Source organism: Oncorhynchus nerka, linkage group LG27 (assembly GCF_034236695.1).
Source record: "Oncorhynchus nerka isolate Pitt River linkage group LG27, Oner_Uvic_2.0, whole genome shotgun sequence".
Lineage (NCBI taxonomy): Eukaryota > Metazoa > Chordata > Actinopteri > Salmoniformes > Salmonidae > Oncorhynchus > Oncorhynchus nerka.
In genome coordinates, this window is record NC_088422.1 from 61,524,362 (window position 1) to 61,546,050 (window position 21,689).

At 42.1% G+C, this 21,689-nt stretch overlaps 1 protein-coding gene across 1 annotated transcript in view; it reads left to right on the forward strand.

Annotated features, from left to right (window-relative positions):
• Positions 1 to 10,500: 10,500 nt before the first annotated feature.
• LOC115112107 (neural-cadherin-like) overlaps positions 10,501 to 21,689 on the forward strand; it is a 218,643-nt gene continuing 207,454 nt past the window's right edge. The window contains 2 exon segments of the mRNA XM_065011153.1: positions 10,501 to 10,650; positions 10,738 to 10,920. Coding sequence (XP_064867225.1) covers positions 10,501 to 10,650; positions 10,738 to 10,920 — 333 coding nt within the window.

Here is a 21,689-nt window from a genome sequence, read left to right on the forward strand (position 1 = left end):
CCCACACACACACACATATTCAGGTCTTAAAAAATGGCTTGTTCTGGACATTTATAATGCTGAGGCCCCAGCGCTATCTATAGCCCCAGACATTCCTGCTTCATAGATAACAACCATAAGGGAGATAAAACTGGGGGTGGAGGGGGCATGGGCCCCAAAAGTTCAAACACCCTCTAACACATGACCACACGAACAGGGGGGACGGGGCGGGGGCACATATTCAGTACACGTCATCATGACGTAGGGGTAGTCCGGGTATACCCCATGGCCATTAGATCCTGGCGTCCACAGACTTGTTCTTCCAACGCATATCCTGGCAGCCTTGAAGCACTCAGGGCACGTTCCATTTGACACAAAGCTAGCCTTATTTTAAGCCATTCTCGCATCCTTAGCGCTAGAGAAAAAGGCTCGGGTTCTGCACGATAAAAGGGTTGGGACACGCTGTCTGTGAATATCTTAACCGTAGATTCCTCCGGGTTGAATATGTACGAAATATGGCCCTCGCTTGTACACAGAAATCCGTTAAAACATTCGGGAGCCTCTACCAAAATATCCTCCAAGCTTTTGGCGTTGGGTTCGTGACATGAGCTACAGAGCACTCCGAGAATTCCCCTTGTAGACATATTTTAGATGCTTAATATTCAGGTCTTAAAAAATGGCTTGTTCTGGACATTTATAATGCTGAGGCCCCAGCGCTATCTATAACCCCAGACATTCCTGCTTCATAGATAACAACCATAAGGGAGATAAAACTGGGGGGTGGAGGGGGCATGGGCCCCAAAAGTTCAAACACCCTCTAACACATGACCACACGAACAGGGGGGGCGGGGCGGGGGCACATATTCTGTACATGTCATCAGGTCATAAGGTCAGCAATCAATCAATTTTGACACATGCCGTATCCTATTACTCTCTCCCCTTGAATTTGTCTATGTAAGTCTATGGATACAAGTTCAAACGGGTGAGTTGTCAATATGTAGGTCAGTGGTGCTCTCGTTTCACTGCAAGGTATTTTCTGTTTCAGGCACATGCAGCTTCTCATGTCATAATGCTTTTATCTTTCTTTGGATGTACGGACAGAAGAACATGTCTCGTATCAGCGATGTTGTGAGATCTACACCTTGATGGCACATTTCTTCATATATTTCCTCCAAGACTGTAGGCTTGTACTCCTCTGGCAACACCAGTTGCGTTCTGACTACTGTCTTGCGATGGAGGATACCATTCTCATCCAAGTCCAGCTTGTCCCACTCTTGAAGAAGACATCTGCGTTTCATGTTTTATGTTTTCACTTCTTGCCCTGTTTATTTTGAACTTGACAGTTTGTGTTCCATCACTGGTCCGATGCTCTCATCTCTCTGTGCCTGTCGTATCTCTGCTTTTGAGAAAGGCATGATGCATCTGGTTTCTGTTGTTGGTGCATACATAGCCGAGACTGCCATTGACAAAGATATGTTTGAGTCTTGTTGTGTGTTGACGGCCAGTGCAGTTGCTCCAAATGAGTCCAATGTCAACTCCTGAACATTCTCTCATCAGTGTTTCCATGTCTATCATTTTTCTGGACAAACTGTCAGAGTCAATGTTCTCTTTGCCTGGACGATATCTGATAGTGAGATAGAAGTCGGCAAGTTCTGCAACCCATCTGCACCCTGTTGCATTTATCTTGGCATGGGACAAGACATAGTTAACTTCTTGGCGCACCCATCTCTTTAGTGGGATCATTTTCATCAACATCCGCTAAATTGCAGAACGCCAAATTCAAATTAAATGACAAAAAATATTTAATTTTGATGAACTCACAAGTGCAATATAGCAAAACACAGCATAGCCTTTTGTTAAACCACCTGGCATGTCAGATAAAAAAAAAAGCTTTACAGTGGAAGCAAACCAAGCATTTACGTGAGGACATCTCTTTCAGCAGCCAAAACGTTACAAACAGCTAGCAGCAAAGTAGATTGGTCACGAAAGTCAGAAAAGCAATAAAATGAAACGCTTACCTTTGATGATCTTTGGATGTTTGCACTCACGAGACTCCCAGTTACACAATAAATGTTCCTTTTGTTCGATAAAGATAATTTTTATATCCACAAACTTCCATTTGGTTGGCGCGTTTTGTTTAGTAATCCACTGGCTCGTGCAGTTCACGGCGGGCAGACAAAAATTCTAAATAGTATCCGTAAAGTGTGTAGAAACATGTCAAAGTTTTGAATCTGCAATTAGGTAAGAAATAGGTAAGCAGCTTGGTTTGAAGAAATCAACTGTGGGAGCAATTATTAGGAAATGGAAGACATACAAGACCACTGATAATCTCCCTCAATCTGGGGCTCCACGCAAGATCTCACCCCGTGGGGTCAAAATGATCACAAGAACGTTGAGCAAAAATTCCAGAACCACACGGGGGGACCTAGTGAATGACCTGCAGAGAGCTGGGACCAAAGTAACAAAGCCTACCATCAGTAACACACTACGCCGCCAGGGACTCAAATCCTGCAGTGCCAGACGTGTCCAGGCCCGTCTGAAGATTGACTGAGTCGAAAGCCTTGGCCAGGTCGATGAAGACGGCTGCATAGTATTGTCTTTTATCGATGGCGGTTATGATATCGTTTAGGACCTTGAGCGTAGCTGAAGTGCACCCATGACCAGCTCGGAAACCAGATAGAATAGCGGAGAATGTACGGTGGGATTCGAAGTGGTCGGTGATCTGTTTAACTTAGCTTTCGAAGACTTTAGAAAGGCAGGGTAGGATAGATATAGGTCTGTAACAGTTTGAGTTTAGAGTGTCTCCCCCTTTGAAGAAGGGGATGACCGTGGCAGCTTTCTAATCTTTAGAGATCTCAGATGATACGAAAGAGAGGTTGAACAGGCTAGTAATAAGTGTTGCAACAATTGCTGTGGATAATTTTAGAAAGAGAGGGTGCAGATTGTCTAGCCCAGCTGATTTGTAGGGATCCATATTTTGCAGCTCTTTCAGAACATCAGCTATCTAGATTTGGGTGAAGGAGTAGTGGGGTAGGCTTGGGCAAGTTGCTGTGGGGGGTGCAGAGCTGTTGACCGGGATAGGGGTAGCCAGGTGGAAAGCATGGCCAGCCATAGAAAAATGCTTTTTGAAATTCTCTATTATCGTAGATTTATCGTGGTGACAGTGTTTCCTAGCCTCAGTGCAGAGGGCAGCTGGGAGGAGGTGCTCTTATTCTCCTTGGACTTTCCAATGTCCCAGAAGTTTTTGAGTTTGTGCTACAGGATGCAAATTTCTGTCTGAAAAAGCTAACCCTTACTTTACTAACTGCCTGTGTATATTGGTTCCTAACTTCCCCGAAAAGTTGCATATCGCGGGAGCTATTCAATGCTAATGCAATACGCCATAGGATGTTTTAAATTCTCCTTCCAGATTTACATTAAGCATCTCCAACCCCAAATGTCATCTAGAATCGGCTTCCTATTTTGCAACAAATCCTCCTTCACTCATGCTGCCAAACATACCCTCGTAAAGCTGACTATCCTACCGATCCATGACTTTGGGGATGTCATTTACAAAATAGCCTCCAACACTCTACTCAGCAAATTGGATGCAGTCTATCACAGTGCCATCCGTTTTGTCACCAAAGCCCCATATACTACCCACCACTGCGACTTGTATGCTCTCATTGGCTGGCCCTCGCTACATATTCACCACCAAACCCACAGGCTCCAGGTCGTCTATAAGTCTTGCTAGGTAAAGCCCCACCTTATTTCAGCTCACTGGTCACCATAGCAGCACCCACTCGTAGCACGCGCTCTAGCAGGTATATTTCACTGGTCACCCCCAAAGCCAACACCTCTTTTGGCCGCCTTTCCTTCCAGTTCTCTGGTACCAATGACTGGATTGAATTGCAAAAATCACTGAAGCTGGAGACTTATATATCCCTCTCTAACTTTAAGTAGCAGCTGTCAGAGCAGCTTACCCATCACTGTACCTGTACACAGCCCATCTGTAAATAGCATCTCATCTCCGTATTGTTATTTCTGTTGCTCTTTTGCACCCCTCTGCTTGCACGTCATCATCTGCACATCTATCACTCCAGTGTTAATGCCAAATTGTAATTATTTCGCCACTATGGCCTATTTATTGCCTACCTCCCTAACCTTACTTCATTTGCACACAACGTACCTAGATTTTTCCATTGTGTTTTTGACTGTACGTTTGTTTATCCCATGTGTAACTGTGTAACTTATTTTTGTCGCACTGCTTTGCTTTATCTTGGCCAGGTCGCAATTGTAAATGAGAACTTGTTCTCAACTGGCCTACCTGGTTAAATAAAGCTTAAATAAATACATCGAACATACAACATTGACAAAAATAGGCCTACATATGGGACAAAGTGGAGGAGTTGCCTTGGACAAGGACTTCTATCAATGTCGGTTCATAAGGGGGAGAATTTTAATCTCCCATTAAAATCCCGTTTGACATTGAGAGCGGAGTTTGGTATGGAAAACCAGCCAGGCCAACGTGATTCCCAATTATCGTGGACATAAATGCGGCGTCGAGCCAAAAATCAAAGACATTTATCCACAGAATCAGCTTTCCACAGTGCCAGTGATTAGCTAAAATGCTAGAAAAATAAGCAACAGCGATAGGTTGAGTCAAAAAATGTTAAATCCTGAAATCGAATCAATTTTTGCTGTGTAAGGAGAAAGAGTCAATCGTCATTATATCAAGCAAACACATGTAAACATACACAAGTCCTATCAATTACCTAGACCATCCTGTGTAGCCTATCAAAAAACAGCCACCCAGTCAGCCACTGGCTAGCAGAGGGGTGGGACAAAACACACACAAATAAGATGGATTTAGTCACGTGCACAATACGCATAGGAACACAAACTATTCAACACAATCACACTCAGAAATCTAGCACTGATTAACGGAAAATATTAAAAGGGTTAAGAGACTACATGTTTGAGGCTACATTTTCGCAGCCTACCTGGCTATGTTAGAATTACAGTTAGTCCAAGCGTCTGATCTCTGGGAAACTGCATTTTGAGTTTAAAACTTTGGGGTAGAGTCTGCACCGTTTTTCAAACAAGTCAGGATATTTTTCAAAGAGGGTTTGCAGAATAATTTGCTCTATAATTATCCGCTCACACCAGGCGTTGAGAGGATGTCTATATATTGTAATCACTAAAGTTGTAATGTGTCCTATGCGCAACCAAGACAACCGCAGCTTAAAAAACATCCAGGTTTCCAAAAAACCCACTGCAGCATCACAAATCAGCGTTTCAATTAAGAGGAAAAATGGCTGAGCTCTGTAGCTTGGCCTGCCTGGTTACTGGAAAGAAGCACGGCTGCGGCCACACCAGAGACAGACGAGTCCAATTCAAGACTGAAACATTTTCTCTGTGACTAGTTTAAGACGTAAAAATAAAAAGGTGGATTTCCAAAGTTTCAAACACCTCGAAGCTACAATGTACTGCCCGTCCTGTGACAGGCAGTACATTGATTGGGAGTGTAAGAGTCTACACCTTGGCTGAAATGCTTGGATGAACGATCCCTCCCAAGATCCCAACAAGTTTTCACTATATGTACAGGACAGTACAATGCAGTACAGTACACTAAAGCACATGAGTAGGATACAGTATAATGTAATATACAGTACAGTACTGTACGTTCTGGACCAACCAAATGTGGTCTTGTTTTGGGGCGGAGCCAGTGTGTAGAATAACACCAAGATGTCTTATCATAGCTGACACCCCATTATTTCTTTAGACATCTTTGAATCTTAATTCAGAGTAGATATTTAAGGGAAACATGGTCACATAAAAAAAACCGAGGGAGATTTTAATGTCATTCTGTTACCAAACTTGCATCTGCAATGTTTAAGTATTTTTGTACATTTTTCAATGGTAGGCTACAGTCTAAAGTCTGTGAATAATGGCAATTTCAATAATTGAACCATTATATTATCCAATAATAGAATCAATGTATAAATGTACACCAAGGTAATTATTTGTCAAATACTTTCTAGGAATCAAATGTAATCTGACGTTGGGTAGTTTGTGCACACCACCATGTTTGTTTTTCGCATCAACCAAAGATAAGAGGAGGTGTCTATGATCATTCACTTCCCTTCATTCACTCCCGGAAGTTTACCCGAAAGATGAGTGAACCATTCCTTCACCTTCGTTATAACATCTTTGGTCTGACAGATGTTTATGTGACACCCAAGATGCATTGTGTAATGTAAACAAACATGGCGCCACACATAGCTGGCAAATAGCTTAGCATTAGCTCATTATAAATCAGTACAACCTTCAAAAAAGTATTTTATACACATCATAGGTGTCCGTTACAATCTTTTGGCTTCATCGGAATGCATTATTTGTCACCGGTACTTGAAAACATGTGACCAGTACTTGAAAACATGTGACCGTAGAACAGTGGCACCTTAATTGGGGAGAATGGGCGTGTGGTAATGACTGGAGCGGAATCAATGGAATGGTATCAAATACATCAAGCACATGGTTTTCAGGTGTTTGATGCCATTCCATTATTATGAGCCGTTCTCTCAGCAACATACATACATACATACATACATACATACATACATACATACATACATACATACATACATACATACATACATACATACATATTGCTACAGTATAAATGACAACACGATATACAGAAAATAAGGCACTTACTTTGATAGGAATGCACACGTCTAAAGTTATTATTTGTAAGGAAAACAATGGAGGCAATGCGAGCCTCAAACATAAATTGTCCGCAAAACTGAAATGGGCTACTTCTATTTGAATTAATGTGGAGGCGGAACACACCTCACACCTCAACTAGTAACCTGTCCAACATTGTAATCAGTAACATGACTTTTTGGATTACCCAAACTCAGTAACGTCATCTGATTACATTGTTATTTTTAGATTACTCTCCTCTTAAGAGGCATTAGAAGACAAAATTGTATGTTACCAATTGAAAGACCTCTATTGCAGGATAAATCAATATTAAAGTTTACATTGCTGGCCATATATGGATGTCAAATGTTGCTGTATGGGTTGGTTACATAGGCTTCTTCTAACCCATTGCTTTTTTATCATCTGATTCAATTATATGTTTACATTAAAAACCAAAGTCTATCAGAATTCCAGTCACTCCAATAAATGTTATACCCCTTGATCTTCAAGAATAGGACTTGGATATATGGAAATATGGATTAGCCAAATTTTTTTACCTGAGCATAACCCCAAAACGAAGGACTTATTAGCCAGCCCTACTCTGTTGTTTATGATTTTGTTGTCATGGAGGACTGATTGGGCTCATTGATTCGATTTGAATAATAAATGCTGCGCTCATAGAATGGCATGCTTTGAGGGCTACTGAAAAATGCTATTTACGTACATGTGAAAAATGAAATCAATATGCTGCATTTGCTATAAGCCTATTGTTTACCTTTTTGTTGGTGATACTTTGATATCTTGATCATATGCACCTTTTGGGCTACTGAGTGGCGCAGCGGTCTAAAGCACTGCATCTCAGTGCTAGAGGCATCACTACAAACCCTGGTTGAATTCCAGGCAGCATCACATATGGCTGTGATTGGGAGTCCCATAGGGTGGCGCACAATTGACCCAGTGTAATCTGGGTTAGGGTTTGGCCGGGGTAGGCCGTCATTGTAAATAAGAATTTGTTCTTAACCAACTTGCCTAGTTAAACAAATGAGGCTATTCAGTGCTTGTAAACATTGTAGATTTAAATAAACAAGAGGGAAAAAAGCTTCTATTTTGGAATCTCATGGAGTGTGACAGTGGAACTAAACTCATCTGTCATTTACATATAAGTGTCGCGCTGGAATGAATGATTCAGGAAGTCAGGCGCAGGAATGCATAATCGTTTTTTTTATTAAACCCAAATTATGGCATGCCGTGTAAAGGCACGGGGACGAAGACCAAACACAAAACACAGGGTAGAAACCCAAACAAAAAGAGCGAGGAGTACCTCGAATAGATAACACAATGTTTAACACACGGGATGAGCCCGTAATCACCTACGCAATCCACAATGGCACGAAAGCCAAAACACACAGCACAGGTACTCACATGCACCAACAGACATTGTAACAATAATCAACCAGACAAGAAGTTAAATTGGATCCGTAACAGTACCCCTTGACACGCTGCACTAGCAGCGCAACAACACCGGCCTCCAAGGCGATCACAGGCACGCAGTGTGGGTAGATCAGGACCTGATGCAGCTGCCGAGTTGCGTCGTCATCAAACGGGCCAGTTGTGGCTGCTGAAGTGGAGTCTTCGGACGGCCCCATGACGTCAAACGGCCCAGTTGCAGCTGCCGAAGTTGCGGTGGCACCGAACGGACCAGTCCCGGAGTGAAGGATTCGGGAGACAGGCGCAGGAATGTGTAATAGAGGTTTTTATTAAGCCAAATTACTGCTTTACGTGTAAAGTCATGGGGACGAAGACCAAACAAACACATAACAAAACACAGGATATAAACCCAAACAAAAAGAGCGAGGAGTACCTCAAATAAATAATACACACACACAATGATTAAGACACGGGATGAGACCCATAATCACCCGCGTAATCCACTGTGGCACGAAAGCCAAAATTTACAGCACAGGTACTTACACACACCAACGGACATTGTAACAATAATCGACCAGGCAAGGGAAACCAAAGTACTAATCAGTTGGAATAGGGGCCAGATGTGAGCAATGAAAGTTCCAGAGGGATCCGTGACAAATAATTTATATTCTCCAAGAATCAATGGATATATATATAATTTCAAAGTTAAACAATGGATCTATCAGCTACAGATTGCCCCTTTAAGTCTATCAAAAGTTTGAGCATGTGTCCATTAGGCTTATGGATTTTTTTATCAGCATGAATTAGATTGAGCAATAAAAGCCACACTTTTATTCCATAGGCTTGGATCTGCACAATGCATCTGTTGCAAGAGACCATTTTTGTTTGAAATGGAGAGGTGACTCCCAACACATCAACTGTTAATTTCTAGACAAACTGGAATTAAAGCCAGACTCAGTGGCACTGAAGGAACTATACAAGCATAAGATACATCTCCTTCAATTGTTGATGTTCGGTTACATTGACAACCAAACACATATCAATATCACTATTGCAATACAGTAAATAGCCTATTAACTTGTTGACACATTAAGAAAAAGATATGTTGGATTCACGTCACCATCTCAACCAAAAATGTAAGTTAAAGAATAGGATTAAGCCAGTGGCTCAGATGGAACCATCCAAGCAGTAGATATAGATAACTACCAAAAGAATGAAAACACTTGAGTGAAAGTATATTTAAAGCAGGTGGTTCCTGAGTTAAACAATTAACATCCCATCATGCTTAGGGTAATGTATAAAAATGCTGGGCAGGCCATTATTTTGCCCAATATTTTGGCTACCATGGCTATGCCCCCATAGAATGACAATGCCCCCATCCGCAGGGTATGAGTGGTCACTGAATGGTTTGATGAGTATGAAAACGATGTAAACCATATGCCATGGCCGTCTCAGTCACCAGATCTTAACAAAACTGAACACTTATGGAAGATTCTGGAGCAGCGCCTGATACAGCATTTTCCACCACTATCAACAAAACACCAAGTTATGGAATTTCTTGAGGAAGAATGGTTTCACATACCTCCAATAGAGTTCCAGACATTTGTAGAATTGTCACGACTTCCTCCGAAGTCGGTCCCTCTCCTTGTTCGGGCGACGTTCGCCGGTCGACGTCACCGGCCTTCTAGCCATCGCCGATCTACTTTTCATTTTCCATTTGTTTTGTCTGGTCTTCACACACACCTGGTTTCAATCCCATCAATTACATGTTGTGTATTTAACCCTCTGTCCAGTATTTTTTTTGTAAGTGCTTGTGCGCGTTATGTTCTGGTGTGCGTCTGTTTATGTACCAACCGGGGTCTCCACTACGCACCCCTCCTTTTCCTGGTCCCAGTGGGCTGCGAACTGCCAGGGGTTCCTATTAGAACTGCACCTATACCTGTCAACCGTCCACCCGGCTCCTTTGGGCCGTGAGAGGGTGTCCGCTCTCGTCTCGTACCTCACCGGGAAAGCCCTGGAGTAGGCCAACGCCGTGTGGGGAGAGGGAGATGCGGCGTTGGACAAGTTTGAGGAGTTCACCCGCTGTTTCCGGGCGGACTTCGACCACCCACCCAAGGGTAGAGCGGCGGGTGAGCGCCTCTTCCATCTGAGGCAGGGGACGAGGAGCGCCCAGGAGCTCGCCCTGAAGTTTCAGACCCTGGCTGCCGGCGCGGGATGATGCGACAGGGCCCTGATCGACCATTATCGTTGCAGTCTGCGTGAGGACGTCCGTCGGGAGTTGGCCTGCAGAGACACCACCCTCACATTCGACCAGCTGGTGGACCTGTCCATCCGGCTGGACAACCTGCTGGCTACCCGCGGACGTTCAGATCGGGGTCTGTTAGTTCCATCCCCACGCCGATACCCATGGAGCTGGGAGGGGCGGTGCACAGGGAGACCGGAGGGGGTTCCAGCTCGTGCACTATCTGTGGCCGCAGAGGTCACACTGCCGGTCGGTGCCGGGTTGGTTCCTCTAGGAATCGAGGCAGCAGGCAGGGCACTCTAGTGTCACCCCAGGTGAGCCAGCACCATTCTCACCCAGAGCCCTCTGTTGCACATATGTTTGTGTATGTCACTTCCCCTGAGTGTTCCCTGCATTCCCAGCATAAGGCGCTCGTCGATTTAGGCGCGGCTGGAGATTTTATTGATAGAGCGTTCGCCCATAGTTTAGGGATCCCCATTGTTCCTGTGGCTGTGCCCTTCTGCATTCACACATTAGATAGTCGACCATTAGGGTCAGGGTTGATTAGGGAGGTCACCGCTCCTCTGGGCATGGTGACGCAGGGGGTGGGTCACAAGGAGAGAATTAGTCTTCCTTATTGACTCTCCATTTGTTTCCCGTGGTGCTAGGCCTACCCTGGTTATCTTGTCATAACCCCACTGTTTCTTGGCCATAGAAGGATCTCACGGGGTGGTCGCGAGTGCTCGGGGAGGTGTTTAGGGGTTTCCGTTGGTGCTACTACGGTGGAGAGTCCAGACCAGATGATAACACATTTAGGTGACAACTAAACAAAACATATCTAACATTCATTTTCCATTGGAGTTAGGTTGTGCCTGTTTTTTTTTATGGATGAAAATAGGTTTTAATCTCATTGACAGACATTTCTACCAAATATTACCCAATTTTCCACGTTGAAATGACGTGGTGCGTGCGACCAGTGGGATTGGACCATGATTCCGATACAGCCCATCTCCCTCCACATCAAGGGCTGAGGGTCAGAGAGAATTAGCTCAAACACATAGTCCCCAAAGCCAGACAAAGGAGTAGCCAGACCAAAGCCCTTACTCTGAAGGATCAGTGAATCTCCTTCCTCAATCCTCAGCTGCCTTGATCAGCTCGTCCTCTCCCACCTCCACCCTCCTCTATGAAGCTGAGCCCACATTTATTTATCAATCAGGCTTGTTCGCCGCTGCTGCTAAACCGACACTCACGGCTGTTTCTGCACTTGAGCAGGCACTGCTGAGGTGGGCAGTGGGTTAGAAAACACCTTGGCCATGTTGACTCTGGGCAACACATAGAGAGAGAGAGAAACTGAGGGTGGTCAGTTCCAGTGGTGACACATCATTCAGGGCAGGTGGGGTACCACCTGTTTTGAGCCCCATCTGTTTAGCAAAATATATTGTTTATTATTATGGCATTCATACGTGTCACATATCAGTTTGCAAACAATGTAAAAAACGATAACATTGAGTTAACAACGCCGCATACAAACATGGTCTCTTTTTTGCTTTCTTGAGTAAGGCAACTCCAAAATGCAGGTGTTTCAGCCTAGCTCAGTGTGTTCTGTGGTGGTGGGGAAGCCAACGGAAAATACAGAGCGTAGGGCTTGGTTATGTTCTGTAGTTGTGCCGTGATTGGCTCAGTGTTCTGTCACTGCAAAATCTACAGGGGAAAGCTAAAAAAAATGCAAGCCCCTTGGGTGCTGCCATAGAATTACTGTACATTAGAAGTGCCCTAAGGATGCTCAAGGTCATTGGCCACAGATAAAATGATGTCAAATCACGTAATATCTACCGTACCTTTGATCGGACTGATCATGTCAACATCACACTTTCAAAATCTTAGCTAGCAAGCTAGACAAGCAGTCATCATCATTAATCGACAATCTACTGGCAAATTCTTTACAATCCTTGTCATATGAAGAGAAATGATAGATAAAACGTATCGGTGCTCATCGGCCATTGGACATAAACATTACACAACAAGTTGGAAATCGCAAATTCAACAATGAGTTGTTTGGAAGGAATCAGTGGCTAACTGCAAGCATTGCAAAGCAATCCCTAGCCTACTATTCAGGGTGTGTGGTCCAATCTGTGTTTAGGGGTCTCTTTTCCAAGCTTAAAAGGATAAACAGTCACATGCGACAGCATGGGCTAGAAAAGGTTGAATACGTTAGCCATGCTGTCAATCCAGCATGACTTCTGACGCATTCAAAACAACTGAAAACTTGGAACTGGGAAGTCTCAGACTTCAGTGAGTTCTAGACAACTGGGAAGTGAGCTGTTATTAGCCCATTTGCCTCACCCTAATAAGAATTTGTTTTTAACTGACTTGCCTAGTTAAATAAAAGGTTAAATAAATTTAATTAATAAATATAATAATTTGGTCCCTTTCCCCCTCATAACTTAGCCTACTATTCTGACTTGGTGGTACACATGTAGCCTATAGCCTGTTTTAGAGAAATGTCATCATCGAGTATTGTAAGAGTTCTCATTGTCTGCTTATATGTCCCTTTAGTTATCCTATGGTTCTGACTTGCTGTACAGGGAGAACACTTCTTCACAATTCTGTCGCTGTACATTTCAAAAGTGCTGATCAAATAGTTATTGTCTACGTCCATCTTAGCTCGCTCATTAATGTCAATCAAAATTACGGATTGCCTCTTATCTGCTCATCATTCCCTTATGCCATAGTCTGTACATCTCAAGTGTTAGTAGAAACCACATTTGTTTAAGCAAGTCAGCCATATCAGCTATGTTTTTAAAAAAAGGCTGTAAATGAGGCTGAATGAACTGTTTCGCTGCCAGATAAGGCTGATAGCCATTTGTAGTGTCGGGTTCACCTTGGGGTCATGATAGGGGCTGTACAAAATGTTTGATGTATTATAATAATTGATTATGCTTATGTTGTATTAATAGAAGGGGAAGGGTTATAAGACCCCTCCCTCCTTACATTTATAGGGTCCTAGACTACAGAATAACAATATATATATATATATATATATATATTCGTTAAACGTTTAATACTGTTCCACAGTTGTTTTTCTAGTCTCTGCCTCTTATAAAGAAACGGTTTGAGAAATGTGACTGTGAGACAGAACTCTGCAGGGGAGTGTAAGAGATAAGAGACTAGTCAGACATTCCACTATAAACAACTTGGGGAGTGGACATTTACTGCAGAGCCTTTAGATAACACTGAAACTCTTGTTTATGTAGCTGTGTAGTCATGGGTTTGGTCTCATGAGTAGAAGGTAATGATGTAGGCAGTGCCATCACTAAGGTATATGACTGTAGGCATAATAAAACAACTCGGACCCTTTTCTATTTTTGCAGAACTTACTCAGAAACATGCATACTATGTTCCGGTTGTCAATTTCTTTTGAATTATTTAATTAAAAGATATTGTCTGAATGCTAATTTCACCAATGAACCAATGATTGACAAGAAGCAAGGAACGAACCCCAACAGTAGCGATGGTAGAGATTCACTTCATGGTGTTGAAAAGAACGCTTTGCTGTTGGGACATCTTTCGGTAGGCCCAAACAGTTTGTGGGCACCGTTTGTCACCATTATTGCAATTAATTTATTGTTTAGTGTTGTGTAGTGGCTTAGCTGGCATGCATCTAAACCATTTTTGGGGAGTTTGCCCCAACAAGATTTACATGTTAAAATCGCCACTGGTCAGGCCTAATATCTCTGAGGGTACTTACACCAGGGGCAGGCTGCTCATCTGCACCTTTTCACTGGATTCTCACTAGGAAAGGTATGAAAATATGAACATGAAGTCATGCAGAAAGAGATTAAAACTTCTGCAAATGAAGTCAGGGCACTTTGAAAGAAATATGACTGTGGGTGACGGTTTTATTAGAGAAAGGAAAAATACATTTCCCAGCTTATTTGACCGTGCAGTTTTTATTTCTTCATTTCTCTGTCATTTCTTTGTTGGAGACCATAGAGGACATTTAAAGGAGCCTGGGTTTATAATATTATCTGATGTAATGAGAGTGTTTATGTGCTGATTATTCCGGGTTCCTCGCCGGTGTATCTGTAGTGTGCTGGAGAGCAGAGACAGGGGGTAAAGTGTACAGTGAGAAGGCTCATTAACAGGAAATACTCCACCACACTGCGGAGTCTGGCTGTCGTCGATGTTAATGCCGAACTAATTATGCCCTGTAAGTGGAGTTTCGCAGAAGTAATAACCCCTGCTTTTCTGCATATGCAAATATGACAGACCTGATCATTAGATGTTATATTTCAAAGACATATTGTATATTGTAAAATTGTCAAAGCCAAGGGCAAAATCATTACACTGCACCTTACATTTCAATACATTTTTATGAGCCTTCACCATAAATGTAGAAGCATTGTGAATGTCATGGATAATGTGGTTTATTAATATAATAAATTATATTATTAAACCAATAAAAAAAATTACCTTGATATGCTGTGCCAAGTTATTAGTAATTGGCAAATGGAGTCATTTAGCCACAACAGTAAAGTCGCTGCAGTGATCGTCCCTGAAAAACTAAAACAGCTCCAAAACGTACACTTTCAACCACCAACTTATACTACTTACAATGACAGTCACAATGATATGAACTTCATGGGAGCCTTTAAATACTTTCTGACATGGTAGCAGTTTGAAGGATGCTTTTTAGTCTTTAAATCTTCTATTGCTTACTTGTTCTTGACCCAGTTGTAACCAGAGGAAACAGAGAGAGAAACTGATCCAGTTGTAATGGGGTTCAGTGAACTAGCTTTAAAACTGCTGCAGTCTACTCAGCACGTGCCATTTCCAGGCCTAACTATGCACCCTCTGATACCTAACAGACTTCTCTCTCAATAGCAGTGTTAAAAGTAATTATCCCCCAGTACACATGTTACACAGATTACTTTTATTGTGCAATCTACATTCTATTACATTCCCACATCAGTACTTACATGAGACTGATAACCATGCATGCGGGCACGTGTGTCCATCTGTCCCGTCCTGTCCGTCCGTCGTGTCATGTGTCAGTGAATTGCTCCAGAAATATTCAGGAACAGGTGTGCTTCATCCTGACTGAGTGCTATTCTGCCTGGATAACGCTCTCTCTTCCATCTCATTTCCATGGCAATGCTTATGTACAAATATCTATTTTTTTGCATGCAAATTGATCTCCTCTGCTATGTTTGAGTTCAATTATGCAGTTGGCGGTCTATTCTGTGTCCACATTGGGTATAGGGTATAGCCGAGTTTACGCTTTAAAAGAAAAACACTTTTTTAAAAATATTTATGAATCATGATAAAATACTGTGGAATTACAGGGATAAACTGATATTTAACTTTCGTCGTGTAGAAGAATAGAAAATGTCAGTAAATTCAAAATACATGAAACTTCCTGTATTTCTACAGACATGCATCCCTTTCACACAACACTAAGCTGTAGAAATACAGCAATATACATTATAAAGAAAACACTACATTTACCATTGTTTTAAGGATATTACTTTAGTTTTACATTATAAATGCAGATAATTATAGTAAAAAACGTTCTGATGTTTATAAACAGAATAAAACTATGCAAGAGGATGAAAAAAGAATGCTGTCATTTGTGATTGTACTGACATTGATCACTACATTACAAACATTAACTGCATTCTATCTTGACTCTCAGGTAGAAGACAAAGCTATATTGTCATTTTTTTTTACATTTAATATCACCACTTCAGCAATTTTGTCCTCAGAGTATGATTCATTATGATCCAACATTCTCTTCCATATCAGACACTTCCTCCTCTATTTCAACGTCATCATCCTCTACATCACTCTTCCGAACTATTAAAAAGGTTAGTGTAATTAAAGACTAGTCAATATTTCACATTGCCTTTTGCCATTTCCATTAGAAACCACTTGACAACGAATCAGAAACACGTTGGGAGGCGTCATTCAAATGCCCGGGAACACAACTGGCTCCAATTGAATGCAGCAGCTTGGCACATGCATTGATAGGAGACTGGATAGCTATCATACCAAGGTGAGCTTTACCACCAAACTTTTGCTTAATTGTTTAACATAAAGTTTAAATAGTTGTTGCTAGACGTGCAGCTCATTGACTTTGTTGTATTTGCTAGCTAATATCGCGGAGTTTGTGGTTGGCTGCTCACATGCGTTAGCAAGATAGATAGCTAATCCTACCCAAGCTAGCTACCAACCAGACCTTAGCTAGCTAGCAGCAAGCCAGCTAAGATAAGCAAACATTCGTTTTTTGTAACATATGTTGACAGTTAACATTTTATTCATTCTGAATTTTGAAGCATTGACATTCAGCTATTTAGCTAGATTGCTAGCTGCATTTCATAACCTAGCTAGCGCACTAACTTGCTAGCTGGGGCGCGCTAATCTTGTGTGGCAAACCTCTTCAAGGTTATGAGCGTTTGTCGCAAATTAAGAGGGAAACTGTCACCAAACCACCCCAGAATGAGCGTTCTTTGGAACAGGACAGTACCTGGGTGTTTTTTTTCTCCAACCTGGTCCACCCAGGCCGTAGACAAGGTCAAGGATAGCAGGGTTCGGTACACGAATCGGGTTCTCGGTAGGTCCAGGTCCAAACACCAACAGGTAAGTCCAAAACAGAACAGTCCATACACGGTAAATCCAGCCAATATCTTTTGTCTCTTTCTCTACAATTCATAGATCTTTCCAGCCCTCTCTCTTCCTGGTTTTTCTTGACCCTTTATCTCTGGGTCGACTCCACCTTCTGAGCGTTCCCCTTGCTTCTGGGACTTGTAGTTTTGGCGGTCGGCTATTTTGTGATCTGTAGTTCAGATCGGGTGGCCATTTTAGTGATCGGGCAGAGCCCGTTTATTAGTTCTGCTCTCACATATCTGCCATTTATCACTCGACCCCCTTCGTTGCCACACTTGCTAGCTAGGTAGTTTGTTGTAAGCCAATCCCGCTTGTTAACATATGTTTTTCTCTCTTTCTCTCTACTTCAACAGTTCCTTGAATTAGAATTGAGGAAATTCCCTGCAATCCTCAAACTGGAGTAAGATTCATAGCTAAGCTTAGTTTAGCATTCTGAGTAGCTTAACATGGAAGTACAAAGAAAGTATCGCTGTTGTCCCTTCAGTAGTTAATTGGAACCTAGATTAAAATCTACAAGCTACTTTTTTTTTCTTTGTTACAGGTAAGTCAAATATAGAGAAACTGGGAACATAGAATTGGCATGTTGTCCCTGTGGCCTCACTGTTAAAACATTACGAGGTTATGTGGATCATCAGTAATTACACCGACATGAAGCAAATGGCCAATATGTATGCTGCATGGTTAGCTGCAAATCTCATTTTACAAAACAATGCTTTTAAAAGTCATATGCGTCGTCATCATCATAGAGAGTCTGCTGCATCACAATGTGACACAATGCAAGGGCCGTTTACGTGGGGAAATCGTCTTTGTCAGAAACAATGCCTTGATCTGAAGGATCTTCTAGCTCGTCTAAGCTCACGTGTTTCATAAAGAGAAAAGGTCAAATGCCCATTCAGACTGTGGCCTTTACATTAAGATCCTCTTTTACCGCCCACATTTCAAGGCAGCATAGGTATGCTACAGCTGCACATGTCCAATTATTCGGTTCAGTCAGTGAGTTCTCATGATGATGCTGAAAGTCTGTTTGGTGTAGATCTTATTTATGAAGGGCTAGAGGATATACTGCACCCAGCTGTTATGATAAGTCTGTATATAAAACATCTGTGTATGTTTTACATTAAGTTACAGGCCAAGTATCTAATTCCCTCCTCTACAATACAAATGATTGTTGATGAGATTAATAGTCTTAATGGACTTAGTCATCAATACACTCAAGATCAACTCAAGGTTGCCTTTCAGTCTAATACTAACTTGAAAGAGTCTGAATTTGAAGGTATTTTATAGACCTTGAAGGACACAGATTTGCATGCATCCTGTGGCTCTACTTTATCAACAGAATATTTGAGAAGGTGGTATTTCCTGATGAACTTTTCCTATGTGTATCCTCAAGCTATAAGTTTAGGTACAGATGAAAACCGAAATAAACAATATGCTCAGTGTATCCATATAACAGAGGCATTGAAATCTATGCTCAAGGATCCAGTTGTTTGGAAGGAATGTACAAACATTCAGATAGGATGATGGGGACAATCAGTGAAAAACATAAGAGGGCAACAGTACTTGTGCAAAGTTTCAGAATGATAACTTCCAAAATGAGTGTGCTACATGACATTAATCATGAAGTCACCCAGGTGTCCCACAAGTAGCCCAAATGTACCCAAGTGACCAAATTGGTGATGGTATACATTTTGAAACAAATAACTATATACAAAATGCCAAAATGGTATTCTAACACCCCCCCCCCCAAAAAAAAAATGGAGAAAAAAATATGGGAAAAAAATATGAAGAAAAAAATATCTACATTTACAAAATAACATGGGTAACTATTTACACACTTTCAATATTTGGAAGACCCTCAGTCCTCTATCAAATCAAATGTATTTATATAGCCCTTCGTACATCAGCTAATATCTCAAAGTGCTGTACAGAAACCCAGCCTAAAACCCCAAACAGCAAGCAATGCAGGATGTAGAAGCACGGTGGCTAGGAAAAACTCCCTAGAAAGGTCAAAACCTAGGAAGAAACCTAGAGAGGAACCAGGCTATGAGGGGTGGCCAGTCCTCTTCTGGCTGTGCCGGGTGGAGATTATAACAGAACATGGCCGAGATTTTCAAACGTTCATAGATGACCAGCAGGGTCAAATAATAATAATCACAGTAGTTGTAGAGGATGCAACAGGACAGCACTTCAGGAGTAAATATGAACAGTTTAGGGTTCCATAGCCGCAGGCAGAACAGTTGAAACTGGAACAGCAGCAAGGCCAGGTGGACTGGGGACAGCAAGGAGTCATCATGCCAGGTAGTCCTGACGCATATGTCCTAGGGCTCAGGTCCTCCTCCGAGAGAGAAAGAGAGAATTAGAGAGAGCATACTTAAATTCACACAGGAGACCGGATAAGCCAGAAGAAGTACTCCAGATATAACAAACTGACCCTAGCCCACCGACACATAAACTACTGCAGCATAAATACTCGAGGCTGAGACAGGAGGGGTCAGGAGACACTGTGGCACCATCCGATGAGACCCCCGGACAGGGCCAAACAGGAAGGATATAACCCGACCCACTTTGCCAATGCTCTACACAATATTGTGCTGCTGATGCCAGGTGCCATAGCAGTCTCTTTCTGCTGTAAATTGAGTATCAACAGGTATAATAAACAGATATACAGTGGGGCAAAAAAGTATTTAGTCAGCCACCAATTGTGCAAGTTCTCCCACTTAAAAAGATGAGAGGCCTGTAATTTTCATCATAGGTACACTTCAACTATGACAGACAAAATGAGAGAGAAAATCCAGAAAATCACATTGTAGGATTTTTAATGAATTTATTTGCAAATTATGGTGGAAAATAAGTATTTGGTCAATAACAAAAGTTTCTCAATACTTTGTTATATACTCTTTGTTGGCAATGACAGAGGTCAAAAGTTTTCTGTAAGTCTTCACAAGGTTTTCACACACTGTTGCTGGTATTTTGTCCCATTCCTCCATGCAGATCTCCTCTAGAGCAGTGAAGCTTTGGGGCTGTTGCTGGGCAACACGGACTTTCAACTCCCTCCAAAGATTTTCTATGGGGTTGAGATCTGGAGACTGGCTAGGCCACTCCAGGACCTTGAAATGCTTCTTACGAAGCCACTCCTTTGTTGCCTGGGTGGTGTGTTTGGGATCATTGTCATGCTGAAAGATCCAGCCACGTTTCATCTTCAATGCCCTTGCTGATGGAGGTTTTCACTCAAAATCTCACGATACATGGCCCCATTCATTCTTTCCTTTACACAGATCAGTCGTCCTGTTCCCTTTGCAGAAAAACAGCCCCAAAGCATGATGTTTCCACCCCCATGCTTCACAGTAGGTATGGTGTTCTTTGGATGCAACTCAGCATTCTTTGTCCTCCAAACACGACAAGTTGAGTTTTTACCAAGTTATATTTTGGTTTCATCTGACCATATGACATTCTTCTGGATCATCTAAATGCTCTCTAGCAAACTTCAGACGGGCCTGGACATGTACTGGCTTAAGCAGGGGGACACGTCTGGCACTGCAGGATTTGAGTCCCTGGAGGTGTAGTGTGTTACTGATGGTAGGCTTTGTTACTTTGGTCCCAGCTCTCTGCAGGTCATTCACTAGGTCCCCCAGTGTGGTTCTGGGATTTTTGCTCACCGTTCTTGTGATCATTTTGACCCCACGGGGTGAGATCTTGCGTGGAGCCCCAGATCGAGGGAGATTATCAGTGGTCTTGTATGTCTTCCATTTCCTAATAATTGCTCCCACAGTTGATTTCTTCAAACCAAGCTGCTTACCTATTGCAGATTCAGTCTTCCCAGCCTGGTGCAGGTCTACAATTTTGTTTCTGGTGTCCTTTGACAGCTCTTTGGTCTTGGCCATAGTGGAGTTTGGAGTGTGACTGTTTGAGGTTGTGGACAGGTGTCTTTTATACTGATAACAAGTTCAAACAGGTGCCATTAATACAGGTAACGAGTGGAGGACAGAGGAGCCTCTTAAAGAAGAAGTTACAGGTCTGTGAGAGCCAGAAATCTTGCTTGTTTGTAGGTGACCAAATACTTATTTTCCACCATAATTTGCAAATAAATTCATTAACAAACCTACAACATGATTTTCTGGATTTTTTTTCTCATTTTGTCTGTCATAGTTGAAGTGGACCTATGATGAAAATTACAGGCCTCTTCTCATCTTTTTAAGTGGGAGAACTTGCACAATTGGTGGCTGACTAAATACTTTTTTGCCCCACTGTATATATATATATATGGATTACAGGGAACATAAGGTTGAATATATTATTATAGACCTGCTAGATCTACTGTCTCTTTTATATTATGACATTTCAGTTAGATCTACTGTCTCTATTATATTATGACAGACCAGCTAGATCTACTGTCTTTATTATATTACAACAGACCAGCTGTATCTACTGTCTCCATTTCACGTTGACAATTGTTGTGGGCATGCCCTCCCCGCAACAGCCTCAAATAGGCTATTTCATGTGGGTTGGGGTGAGGCGGCAGACACACACATCTCACATTTCATTACATTACATTTTTATATATTGCTTCTAAACTTTAAAAAATCACAAATAATATTTTATATTATTAATTTCAAACAATGGCATTAGCATGAGAAGAACTTACCAGTCCAAAAAATATTCCTCCACTTGGGAATTGCTAAATGAATCGTCGTACAACAATCTCTTTCTC